Genomic DNA, 13941 nt, shown 5'->3' on the forward strand with positions numbered 1-13941 from the left:
TTCAAACGCGCCACCGTTCGCGCGACCGTACATGTGAACGACTAGGCGATGGTGTCACAGCATGGGGCGAACATACTCTCTCGCTATCGGGTCACGGTGAGTCGGACTTCCTTGATTTGTGGCACGCCCATGTGAATGTTCTATTGGTAGTAATTCGGCTAGTGTGCATTAGTGTATGAAAGGTGCAATAAATGCCCTTTTGATTGTTTGCACTACTGTGTTGTCGTTCCTTTGTCCCAAGAGCTTGTGTGAGACCCCACAGGTTTCACCGGTAGTGGGTTCACTGGGTGTTGGCGGTTGAAAGAGGCGTTAAAATCGGCAAAATGTAAAAATGCATCCCAGACAATAATTGATGTCCTGAGGACGTCCTCAAATGGCACAAATGTCCTTGTACTTTTTGTGATCTCTCTGGGATGTACTCAGGACAATGTCCGCTGGACCAGCCAAGAAACATATTTACAGGTACTTTCCAAGGACAATTAAATGTTCTGAAAACATTCTTGTGGGGACATACTGGGGACGATAAGAGCTTGAAATATGGTTTGTCACTTTCGTTGTTTAGCAAGCAGGTAAGTACTATGAAAAAGTTAAATTCTACATCCATTGGCCATTACCTGGATTATACCGCATCCTTTGATTGTGGGTTTCTTGCTTGGGGGGTAAGCGGTTTGTGCACCTGCATTCTATATTTCTATTTTTTATTTTTTTATTTTATTTATAGATACTGCAGGCTCAATAAGGCTATTGCAGGAGTGGGATGAACATACATATGAACATTCATGAAGATGAACAGGCTTCAAAGAATTCTTTCAATGGTAGTGAGCGCATGCTTCCCAGCAACGAGTTCCAGGCTTTAATTGTTGACGGACAAAAGCTATATTTGAAGAGGTCGGTGCAAGCGAAAAAGGTTGAAATGTTAAGGGCGTGGTTTGCTCCTCATAGATAAAGGTCTGGAAAAAGTAAGTTATCTAGAGTACCAAAGCGGGGAGAATTGATTAAAGTATAAAGGAATTCCAGGCATTCAAGATGGTGACGCATTGCAAGTGTAGTGAGACGAAGCTCGGAAAGAAAACTGGATGATCAAAAATCCTTGGCATAGCTTCTGCAGCCAAAGCACACTGCCCTTTTTTTTGAACGGATTCTAGTTTTTTGACATCACACCTTCTATAGGGGTTCCATATGTGGGGAGCACACGCCGCCATCTTCTCCCGCGTGCGCTCGCCGTCGCATGCGCACGTAGCACACACGGCGGGAGCCGAGCGTACATCTTCTCCCACGTGCGCATGCAGCGGGAGCCGGGCGGAGACGAGGGAGAGGCACTTTGCCCTCTCCCGGCTCTCGCTCGCCTCTCGCGACGCACGTACCCACGCGGGAACAGGGAAAGTATCTGACATGCGTGGAGGACGTTGCCCTAGCGAAAAGGTAAAAAGGTATAAAAGCGCGACTGAGAGACCTCCGGGTCTCTCTGACCACGCTACACCTGACCTTACAGATAAACCTCCTGCAACTTGTGAGTGACCTCGTTTGCGTGACTTCCACACGCAACGAGGCAAGCCTATTTGTTACTTATTATACAGAGCGGGCTTCCCTCTGCAAGTGTGTTTTAATGCCCACAGCAATAAACGTTGAGTTGACTCGCTTGTTGCCTTATTCGCCCGAACCCTACGTAGCTGCGATTATACGCGCTACGGGTTGGGGAAGACCCCCACAGGGTTTAGGCCTGAAAGTAGGCGTAACACGCCGAGCGCCTCGCCGCTCCATCCCACGGACACAGAGGCACATATGCCTCTAAATAGTTCGACACAAGCTGCGGATGCGTCCGAACCTTCGGGCAGTAGAATTCCGTCGAGCGAAATAATGCTCCAGAATGCGCTGCAAGTCATGCAGAGCTTAACCAGTGCCCTGCAGAACACAATGCAGGCCCCGCCGCAGAGCGAGCAACCACGAATTAAGGTAGACATGCCTACCTATAGTGGGTACCACGATAGCACTAGTACAAACGAGTACCTGGACCATCTGCAGTATTATCAGCAAGCAACAGGGCTTTCAGACGCTGAAGTTCTCGCGCACGTAGTCCCTGTTTCACTGACTGAGCAGGCGGCTCGTTGGTTCCGACTGGTCGGACACAGAGCCCGCACGGTAGAAGAGTTCTGCGCGAACTTCCGCGAGGAATTTCTTTGGGCCAACTACAAGTAGCGTTTGAGGAGAGAGTTGAAGTTGCGTACCCAGCATCTCGCCACCGACACCGAGAAAGTCGAGCGCGTCACACGTGCTAGGGGTTGGGGAATACGCCCACATTTGGCACCCAACGTGAGGCTCTTGGGACATCTTTTGCTCGGTTCGAGACAACCTTTGTTTGAACCGAAGCGTATTTCTAGCGCGGATTTTCATCGCTAGCATCAGTGGCGTGCTTTATTGAGCGAGGCGACGGTTGCTGTAGCGTGTTTGAACTTTTCAAAATGCTAAGCTTTTTCGCGATTGTTTTGTTGAAGTACTGTACACTCGTCGGTACGAGAGCCACGTGGTCTGCATCCTGGGAGAGCGAGGCCTAGCGCCCGCGGAGCATTGGCAAGCCTGAAGCGAGTGAGTACGGAAGCCTCGTGGGTGGTCCGAATTTCTTATGCAAATAGCTTCTTCTATCTCTTTGACTTCGGAAGTCGCGGCTCAGGGAGCCGGGTGGCCATGGGCCACGGGTGCCGCTACGGGCTGACTGGTATTGCGGCCTGGCACCAGGCGCTCCGAACTCGGATGCTGTGTGCGCTGAGCTGGGTAGGACCATCTCTCAGAGCTAAAGTCAAGATCGCGGCTGCCCGTTGTGCCCATTTTGGGTGGTTTTTTTTTTGGATGCCGGTTGTTGTCAAAGTAGCGATGCATTAGGTATAAAGCCCCAACCACAGGCACGCTTCGCCACGCGCCAATGCGTCAAATGCGTCAAAAGCGTCAGTCGCGAACGAGGTGGCGCGTGCCGGCACGCGGAGATTTTGCCAGCTGCCGATGCTAGAAAACCAGCGGCGCGAGCCGACGCAACGCCGGCGTCCACCAATCAGAGTCCGCGAGGCCTCTGTCTGCTACGCCTGATGATGGCTGCCGATGTGAAGGCGCCGACACCAACGATCGTCCTGAGTGCTTCGGACGCACGACGCGCGCAACAGTGTTTCTTAAAGACAGTGTTGTGATTCTAGGCCGACACGACCCACGACCGTGGGTGGTGGAAGTGCAATGAGAATTCGTGCCGCGTTCGAACGCCACCGCGTTCGAACGCCGCCGCCGAACCCAACCTGCCGGCCCGCTAGATTCCGCTGATCTCAGTGCGATCGTCTGCTAAAACATCCAACCGAATCACGATTGCAGACGATTGCGGCAACGCCTGTGCTTGTTGTATGTATATTGTCTTGTGCTCGAAACGAATGGAAACTTGCTTTCGAAGTGCGAAGTCTGCATAATCAGCACTCGTCTACCGCCGATGTTTACATTACGCGTAGGCCTAGCGCGTCCGTCGATTCGACCGGCGGTGAACGAGCCCAGCTGAGAAACTCTGCCGAAGGAAATGAAATTTCAGCTAAGTTTTGCGCTGCTGTGATTTGAAATATGGCTCTCCTGACTTCGTGCTGTGTGTGGTGTGGTGTAAATGAACCGTGTGGAACTTCAGGTGGTGAACCGCGGCGTGTTTCGTGTGTGAATTATGTGGTCTTGGGACTCGGGTTTAACGGACGAGCTCTGCGCTATTTCCAGCGGCAAAGATAACTTGCGAAAGCGAAAGACACTAGTAGCCGAACAATGGGAAATACACGTAACGTACATCTTCAGCCATGCCATCCGTTTAGTTGAAAGTGCACTCTTCGATTCGGCATGTGAAATCAAGTTCAGTACAAGTTCACAGTACTCCTTCACTCACTTCTTTCAAGTGCAGGTGTCTTATGGGCTAGTTGGGGATAAATCGCTCATGCAGCGCTCAAGAACGCTGACACACTGAAGGAAACGTCATACAGCACTGTCATGTTTGAGTCTTTGTGTTCTCATAGTTGAGCACTTGGGAAAAAAAAATCTGTTTGCACTATGTGCACCATGTGCAATGCATAGGAGGACCTGCGTCATTCAAGACTTATGCATGCTGCTGCGTATAACAGGATTGCTTCGATGCCTGCTTGACAAGCAGCACGTACTGAGTCAGTGAAACTGTAATTGGCTTTTGATATTTTTTTTTTTTTTTTTTGTTTATGGAAAGAGCAGATGGTGTGAATGCATGCATTGCAGGAAAGGGGTAAAGGTGTCATCAGTGCTTTGCGCAGTAGGTATGCTTAAGCTGCCCAAATCTCTTTAGCTTGCACTAAAATGCATCTCGCTGTGATACTATAAACTGTAGTCAGGGAAAAAGATTAACTCAAAACCAAGTTCCTAATGCGTCTTCGCAGAATGTGTTTAATTCACTAGTTAACACTTGCACTGCAACATTATGCCAATATGCAGCGCAGTATATGCGCTTCAAATAAATACATTTTGTAAAGGTGGACGACTGGGCCTACAATAACAAACTTTGTGTTAGCACTGAAATAAGTGCTGCCATGCATATCAGCCACACCACAACCTCTGTGCACCCAACCTACTTCCTCGGTGGCACCCCCATGAAGACCGTTCAGGCCCTTCCCACCCTTGGTGTAAAATTCAGCCCTTCTCTCGACTTTTCTGCACAAGTCACTAGGCTCGTCGCATTCTGGGATTTGTGACCTGTCTCTCCCTTCTCTGGGGACCTGAAGTTTTCAGAGCACTCTACACTTCTCTCGTACCACCACAGCTTGAGAGTACTGCTCATGAGTTTAGTCCCCTTACCAAGCTCATCTCGCTGACAGACTTGAGCTTGTTCAGCGCCGGGCAACGCGCACCCTCTACTCCCATCTTTTCGATCGTCGCATGCTTATGCCAGCCTACAAGGATCACCTCAAAGCCCTTAAGTGGCGCACGCTGCAATACCAGCGCAACATTGCACTTGTCCGTCTATTCTGCAGAGCGCTGTGTGGCTCTCTGCAAACACTTATATTTCTTCTTCTGTCCGTCTGAACAAGCCATTAGGACAGCCTGAGCCCCATCACACCTGTACAGTCCAACGCCGCAACTCCATTCTTATACAGAGCTTTCTCTCCATTAGGACTCCCATTCCTTGCGACCGTAGTGAACCGGCACTCCTGTGCATTGTGCACCGTCGACTTCCCAGTTGTTGCCCTGTATGTGCCTGTGACGTGTTCTGCAAGTGAGCAAGCGTGTTTGTGTGTGTGTGTGTGAGCAAGCGAGCGCGTCATCTAGAGCAAATTCCTGCTCTAGATGGCTGACTATCAGACGCTCTAGCGTACAGGCATGAGCCTTACTTTTTTAGCCTTGCAAGCTGTCTAGAGTGCCATGGTACTGCTAAGATTATTATTATTATTATTATTATTATTATTATTATTATTATTATTATTATTATTATTATTATGATCCCTACAACCACATTGATGGTGTTGAAGCCAGAATGACACATAATTCGAAATATTTTTGGAGCTTCGTGCGCTGTCATTCTTCTAAAGAGAGCGCCAAAGAGGTGTCTTCTAGATGAAAATGGTGATGATGTCTTGAACACTGTTGATGCCTTTGCAGAACATTTCTGTTGTGTCTATGGTGTAAAGGATGCTTCAAGTAACCTTCCTTCTCAGCCTGGCACAGTGATTATGCTATCAGTCAATGAAGACCTTGTTCTCAAGTGTATGAAGTGGCTCAAACCTTCCCTTTCTTGTGGTGTTGATGGTATTCCTCCCACACTGCTTAAGACATATAGAAGCGTCCCTGTTGTCCCAAGCATCTTCCATAGTTCCCTAAAGTCTAGCATATTTTTTAGCACTTGGAAGGTAGCATGGATATTGCCCGTGCACAAATCGGGTGCTGCGAGTGCAGTTACTAACTACCGGCCTATATCTATCTGCTGCATTGAGTCAAAAGTGTTTGAATCGGTATTGCATTCCCTGCTTTCTGTTAGTGCTAAGAACATTTTAATAGATGGACAGCATGGCTTTGTATGCAGACAACTTAAGGATATTTAAGACTGTCAACAGTGTTCACGACTGCATTGACCTCCAAAAAGGCATTTTCTCACTCTAAAGCTGGTGCAGAAACAATAATGGTATGTACTCTTAAATGCTTCCAAAACTATGGTATTAAGTTACACGCACAAAACACACCATATACAATTTTCATACGCCCTTCGGGATGCTCCACTGCCCAGGGTCGATGAAATCAAAGATCTTGGTGTGTACTTCTACAAAACACTAAGCTTGTGTTCACACATTAAATATGCACAACGTGCCCTTCACGCTCTTGGAATTGTATGTCGTATATTGCATGATGACCACTCACCTGTTCTGTTTTTGAAATCGTATGCTGCTGTGTGCCTTCCACTACTAGAGTATGTTTCTGTAGATTGAGGTACAACGTGCAAATCTAATTCTGACCTCACTGAATGCATCCAGAATAAATTGATATCTGTCTTCAAGCACCACTTTTGCCATTCTGGCGACCATAGTCCAGCACTCTCAATTGTACCTCAACTCACACCTTCAGACTCTCTTAAACCTCACCCCTTCAATTAATAAAGTTGTTAGTCACTCATCCAAGACTTATTAAATCATGCCTTTTCGTTCCTGTATAAGGTGGTCCATGGCATTATACTTTCCCAAAGCTGCGCAATTTTTCGTGCTGCAACAGTATACCAGGTCACATTCCGCATTCTCTGCCTGGCCTTGTTCCAATAAAGACTGTCCTATATATGGCTTGACTCCAAAAAACATAATAAGAATTGAGCCTGCATTGACATATTTCAGAGTTCATTTCCTATGTATTGTATATATGTAGATAATCATGTTGTATGATTAACTGCAGTTTATGCTTCCTTGTTTTCTTTTTCCTTACGTGTTTCTCTATCTCACATTGTTTTGTCTTCCACATTTGTGTTCTCTGTCCATTTTGTCTCGCATATTGCTTTTTAAGTGCACCAGTCAGAGGCCTTCTAGCTGTTTCTGGACCCTATAATAAACATTTGATTAATTGGTTATTGTTATTGTAATACAAAATTGATCTTTAAATATGTACTAGTATATTAGTTTAGTTCAGTAGCTTTTGTGCAATATTATTATAGTGTGACAGTTTTTTAAAGCATCCATTAAGTGTAATAAAACGCTGTTTGCTTTATCATATGCATTGTGCCATTAATTTCTTCTGGGGTTTAATAATGGTTGGCTGCAATGTCCAGTGTTGTGCAATAAAATAATATGGCACAGCAATTCTTACATGCCTCACAGAACAAACTGAATGTCTTTCTCAATCAAAACATCATTGTAGGCTGAAAACAATAAACAAACTGGTATGTCTCTCTCTCTTTTTTTTTTTTTTTTTTGTGGCGACTTGAAGTGTATAAATTTTAAAAATAACCTGTTTACATATATTTTTTTCATATTATGCATATGAGCTGCCCCATACATTTGAATAAGTGCTTCAAGAGTACGAATCAGTGCTTCAAGGCCTCCCGATGCGGTGTTGATGCTTCAAAACCTAGAAAAATTAAATGTTCGATGGGAAAGATTACACAGAAACAAGAATCAGGAGACAAGCTACGAAGCTGGTAAATTTTGGCTGTTCTAAATGTCTCTTTGTGAGCGCCACAAGTGTTTCAATTCCTTTTTTTTTTTTTTGCTGATTTTCTCAGAACCCACTTACGCGTTTCATTCATGCACCAACAAGCATAATTATATTTATAATACAGATTTTTCACTAATACTTTGCGTAGTTCTTAGGTAATTCTTACGTAGTTGGCTGTGCAACGAACTAGAAAAAAAAATGAGATTGTACGAGAGCTATTGTTGTGACATGCCATGCTCGTGCAGGTATTTGCAAAGCGGTCTTGCAGACGACAACGCGAACGCAATTGCTGATGTCGATAGCTTGCGCAGTTATGTTACTTCAAGGAAACGGTTGCGGCAGGCGTACATTCATTAATCAAACGTGTTTTTTTATATCTAAAATAGCATACAGATCACTAACTTATTGTTTCAAGCTCAGTTTACAGAAGGTTGTTTTAGGCCGCACTTGGACGGTTGAAGACAAAATGGTCAAGAAACAGTGCACCGCAGCTGAGGAGCGAGCGCCGGCACGCGTCAGAGCTAGTATCCTGTGGTTGCGCGCCCTTTTCCTCCAGCCAACGCGAAGCGACGCATTCGCTTGCCGGCGCACGCTGAAGCATGCCGACGCATGCCTGTGGTTGGAGCTTAAGGCATTACAAAGCCGCCTGTCGCACGCTGAGGGACACAACCTGGTGGACCGTGGTGTTGAGGTGTCGCACATTGCTTCCCTCATTCTAGTTAGCCTCGCACGAATTGAAATTACTCGTTCAACTCAAGAAAGCAAGCTTTGTTCATGTGAAATTAGCATCTGAAATGCCGCCCGAAGTTTTGCTAGCCGAATTGAATGTCGTACCACGTGGGCGATGCGCCTGCCTAATTCCTCTCCCTTGCACTACTTTAGTGCTTGTCGAGTGCGTTGAGTGTACGCAGAGTGAGCGGAGCCACCCCTGGTTTGCTGTCACCTGCACATCGTCTGCGCTGCTGCCCGGGACTACGATCGAGCTACCCCAGGTGGTGGAAATGCCTGTGGCCAGTTTGGCGCAGCGACTTCGGCGGCCGCCTGTGTCCGCCTCGCAACCCTCGGCGGCTGGGAAAACAGCCGGCAGTCACCAACGGGTACTGCGGCTCTCGCCAGCAGGGTGCATCCGTACGAGCGACGCTTGCTCGTGCCGACTTCTGCGTCGCCGTGTCCGGAGTCCTGGGCTGGAGTCGTGCCGTCAATGTCGGCTCGCATGTTATGGAAAGCGCGTTAACATTTCCTCGGCGCGGCCACTGGTACACCGGTACCAGTGGCGGTGCCGAGGTACTCCGGTATGGACGAACTTGGATCGTTCAACGCGCCATCGTTCACATGACTGTACACGTGAAAGATAAGACGATGGTGAAATATTATGGGGCGAACATATTCGCTCACTATCCGGTCGCGGTGAGTCGGACTCCCTTGACTTGTCGGCGCGCCCATGTGAATGTTCTATGCATAGTAATTCGGCTGGCGTGTATTAGTGTATGAAACTTGCAATAAATGCCCTTTTGCTTGTTTGCACTACTGTGTTGTCATTCCTTTGTCCGAAGAGCATGTGTGAGACCCCCACACATACCACACAAGCAAATTCGAAAATGGGACGAATGAGAGCTTTCTATGTAAGAAGTTTGGTTTCTTGAGAAGCAGGACGCTCCCATGTAAATAACGTAGACTTTTAAAGGCCTTCTTACAAGTGAGATCAATAAGTTTGCTCCATGACAAATTGTGTGTTACAGGGATACCGAGATATTTGAATTCGAACACTTGATGTAACATAACATTGTTAAAAGCATAGTCAAAGGACAAGGGGCATGGACATCGGGAAAATGACATGATGACAGTTTTGGAAAAGTTGATACAGTCGAATCTCGTTTAATTTGAACACGCTTAATTCGAACTGCCGGTTTATTCGAACTGACGCTGTGGTCCCGTCAAAGTCACGTGTATTCGATGTGGGGGTATTCCCCAACCCGTAGCGCGTATAATCGCAGCTACGTAGGGTTCGGCGAATAAGCCAACAAGCGAGTCAGCTCAACAACGTTTATTGCTGTGGGCAATAAAACACACTTGCAGAGGGAAGTCCGCTCTGTATAATAAGTAATAAAAAAGGCTTGCCTCGTCGCGTGTGGTAGTCTCGCAAACGAGGTCACTCACGGGTGGCAGCGGGTATATCTGTATGGGCAGGTAGGTGTAGCGAGGTCAGAGAGGCCCGGGGGTCTCTCGGTCGCGCTCTTTTATACCTTTTTACCTTTTCGCGAGGGGAATGTCCTCCTCGCCCGCCGGATACTTTCCCTCTTCCCACGCGGGCACGTGCGTCGCGAGAGGCGAGCGAGAACCGGGAGAGGGCAAAGTGCATCTCTCCCGTGTCCGCCCGGCTCCCGCTGTGCGCGCACGAGATGTCGGCTAGCTCCCCGCCGAGTGCGCTCCGTGCGCAAGCGACGGCGAGCGCCCGCAGGAGAAGGTGGCAGCGTGTGCTCCCCACATCCAATGGGCGAAAACGCCCGGTGATCGAACGCAAAAGCATTTGCGACGGTTAATTCGAACATACCGCGCAAGGACAATGCTCTTAGCGCGCCAAACCACGCAGCGGTGTCTCCAACCGGCATTGCTCCGACATTGCCACTGAGCAAAAGCTCAGGAGAGACCCCTGTATGCCACGCGCAATGGAAAGGGGAAAAAAAGAACACGGCGGAAATTTCACCCTCTCTCAAATGCCAGGTCACCGTTTCTGCGTTGCGCCAGAACACGCATGTACGTGTCGACTAGAGTGCATCAGACAACCGTATTCTAGTATACTCTAGTGCCAAAATCTCAGCCACGCAGAGAAAATGGCAGTGAACCCTTTTCCTTTATGCTTCCTGTATTTTCTAGTCACTTGTTGATCTTACACGCTGCGGCTGCAGCGCAGAGGGAAGCAGCGGCAGAGGCCCAGTCCGGCCAACGAAACTGAGCACGCCGGCAAACGCTCGCTTCCCGATAACGACAGAAAGCGAAACTTCAGGGTGTTGGGATCGAGGTGCCTTCCCGCGCCTCGTCCTCCAGTTCACGCGTGGCGCTTAGCTCAATCTCTGGGAACCGCCGCCATAACGGTAACATGGCAGACATGGCTAGCGCGCCGGACCTACTTTCCCACGCAAACCGTGCTTCTCCCTCCCAGGATTGGACTTGCCCTGCGAGAACATGTCCCCGGGACGTGCCCTGATTGGCCTCCCGTGCTGCGGCCCCTAGGGCGCGTACCCTCTCCACCCGAGCTCTCGTCCGCTGAGCGCTTCCTCGCCGCGACAGATGCTCACAGGCCCGCAACGAGGTGGTTACACGAGACCTTTGTTTTCGCGACTCCTTGTTCTCGCTCTGGGCGGGCCGCTACCCAGTTAGCCCTAGCGCAACGGGCGCGCGTGCTCGATCGGTCTTGCGGTGAGCCTTGGCCCGTAAGCGCCGTGACTGTAGCACTGTGCTGTATCTTGGGTGAATAAACCCGTGTTTGTTGGCGATCTGACACTGGAGCCTTCTCTGCGCTGTGTCAGAGAGTCGACGAACCCTGCTGTAGAGCCTTTGTGCATTGCGGAATGGAGGAGCATCGTGCCCTTTCCTGACCATCGCTCGTCGGGTAAGCCCCGTGCAAACCCATCTCCACAAGGGAGCAGGCTGGCGATGGGCACACATGGAGACAGTCGAAGGTGAGGGAGCTACGAGGGAGTCGAGAGGGAGGGCGAGGGGAGCCACCGAAGCCACTGCCACCGAAGCAGCGGATTTGCCGAGGCCAAACACGCTTCCCTGCCACCCTCCTCCCTCACCTTGAACGGTCTCTGCGCGCACCCGTTGCCGTGCCGGCGCCGCCCGCTCCCTGAAGTTTCGTTTTCTGTCGTTATCGGGAAGCGAGCGTTTGCCAGCGTGGGTAGTTTCCTGGCCTGCACTCGTTATGCGCTTGCGCGCCACGGTATTTCACGACTCGCACCGTTAGTGCTTCGTGCTATGGTGCACGAATACTTCAAAAATACGTCCCTCTTTTAATTAGAACTTTTTTTAATTCGAACAAATTTTCGGGGCCCTTTGAGTTCGAATTATCGAGATTCGACTGTATTCATTTGCTATGATTTGGACCAGTTACAGAAGTCAGAGGAGGAATCGTTAAAAGTGGCATGATCAATCGGAGATTTTATAGTATGATGTAAGACACAATCATCTGGAAAAAGGCATATCTTAACAGACCTAACAGACCAGTGTAAGGGGAGATCATTAATGTATTGCTGATAACATGATCACTCAAATTGATTGGCCATGGCTGTGGTCAGACTCTGCTGGACTGGTGCACCAGTTTGTCGGTCACCGCTCTGACTGAATTGACTTTTCATTTGATATTTACACAGTGCAGGTATTGTTCATGAAACATAACCAATGTATCTGGTGCAACAAGTGAGCTTGACTGCACATGTGCAGCGGTTAGGCGTAGCATGTACTGCAAGTAGCACTCTCTGCTGCTCTTGTCTGCGCATGACACTCTACCAACGCACTGCGGAAGTAGAGCGCCAACTGATTCGGCAGCTTTAGCATGTTGCCAGGTGGCCCGACAGCTCGTGGGAGTTTTCAACTAATACAGAGGAGGAGTTCAATGTTTCACACTGTGAGGTTATGGCCTAATCAGCACAACATGATCAGCAAATCTGTATTATGAAATAAAAAGCTTGTTACAGTTTAGACCACTTATAACGTTACCATTTATAGTGCAGAACTGGCTACAATGCGGCCTTTTTTGACTCCCTCTTATAGAACTCCATGTATACACATACCGCTTACAGTGCAGCAGCGCGAGAAAAAATACCGGTTATAATTCGGCTTCTGCGGGAAAATCTTGCCAACAAGCGTGGTAACGAGCACGCTTCTGAACAAGTTGCACCGGCCGTCGGGAGGCGAGAGCAACAAGGGCAATGCGGAAGAGGAGGAGCATGTGGTGAGGAGTGAGCAAATGCATAAAAAAAAAGAAACAAAGTAGCGGCAGCGCGATGCGGACATGCGGTGGTTGCCTAGGTGACAGAGAAGCCTTTGGATCAGCTGCTTATCACCGGTGCGCTCTGCACCGAATGCGGCTTTCCTTGTTTCTGTGCACCTGTTGCGATGAGCGCCGTCGTGCTGTGAAGATATTGAGCGTGCAACCTTCACTGCTGTCAGTTTAGGCAGAGTTACACAAATTTTGCTTGGAGCTATTAGGCTTTATGTGTGCTTGTGAGCCTCTGCCAGTGTGTGCACTTACAAACTTGGTAGGCATTCGCAGTAGTTGCCGCGGCTGATCGCCAGAGAAAAAAAACTCCACTACGGGCGTGCTGCCGTCAGTTCAGATTGTGCGCGTGATCGCATGCGTAGTCTCCATGTAATCATCTACGGGTATGAACATATCAAGGACGAGCTTTCAGCGACAGCATACCACCCAACACCCCCTCTGGCTAAGCCTACCCAGCGCACCTTGTCGGCGACCAGTTGCGGTTGGGTGCCGAGTCAACGAAAAGCATTGCAGTGGCTTTGCGGCACATGGAAAGCGGAGAAACCACCTTGATACCAAAAGCAAGGGGATATGCAACATTCCAATGACGGCAATATGGTACTTGGTCACCAAGTTTTCGACACAGTGCATACGCCAATCAGTCCGAGAAATCAGACGAGACATTGTATTGCATCCGAAACTTCAGTACACTTTTTTTTTATTATTATTTATTACTACTTTGTCTAATTCATGCGAAGACCGTGGGTACTTGGGCGGTCTGCCGGTTGCATGCATTGATTCTCCGACACACGCGGCTGCTTGGTCTACGTTTTACACACTTGGAGCCTTTAAACACTGTTGTTTTGGTTATAGTGCAATACCGCTTATAGTGCGGATATTCACAATTCCGGCGACTTACACTATAAGCGTAATCCATTGACAAGAACATCGTGAAAACAAGACGACAAATAAACTCACCAGACAAGGCGCTCTCGGCGATGCTTGAAGGCACACTGTGGGCAGGCTGCTGCATTGCCTGCTCATTGGCGTCGGCTGCCTCGGCATGACCATCGACCACTGGCTGCTGCGGCGGCTGCGTAGCAGCAGCCTGCTGTGCTGCTTGTGTCACCAGCTGCAATGCCAACAGCAGCAACAAGCTAGTAAGAGCGCGTCTACGCAATCAGCGGATGAATCAGCTAACTTGTTGATTTGAATCATAAAAGTAGAAGAAATTCTTCAGCCTACTTTATGGAATTGGGTGAGGCTCCCCTAGTTAGCAATGGTCAGTAGAGGATGTCAAGCTC

At 48.7% G+C, this 13941-nt stretch overlaps 1 protein-coding gene across 18 annotated transcripts in view; it reads right to left on the bottom strand.

The window, feature by feature from the left end:
• The window catches only part of LOC119466381 (serine/threonine-protein kinase WNK1-like), a 420835-nt gene that overhangs the window by 250634 nt on the left and 156260 nt on the right, over positions 1 to 13941 (bottom strand). For all 18 annotated transcript variants that reach the window (XM_049657238.1, XM_049657241.1, XM_049657234.1 and 15 more), the window contains one exon: positions 13616 to 13769. In XM_049657238.1, coding sequence (XP_049513195.1) covers positions 13616 to 13769 — 154 coding nt within the window. The remainder of the gene's footprint in view (positions 1 to 13615; positions 13770 to 13941) is intronic.

Source organism: Dermacentor silvarum, chromosome 10 (assembly GCF_013339745.2).
Source record: "Dermacentor silvarum isolate Dsil-2018 chromosome 10, BIME_Dsil_1.4, whole genome shotgun sequence".
Taxonomy (NCBI): domain Eukaryota; kingdom Metazoa; phylum Arthropoda; class Arachnida; order Ixodida; family Ixodidae; genus Dermacentor; species Dermacentor silvarum.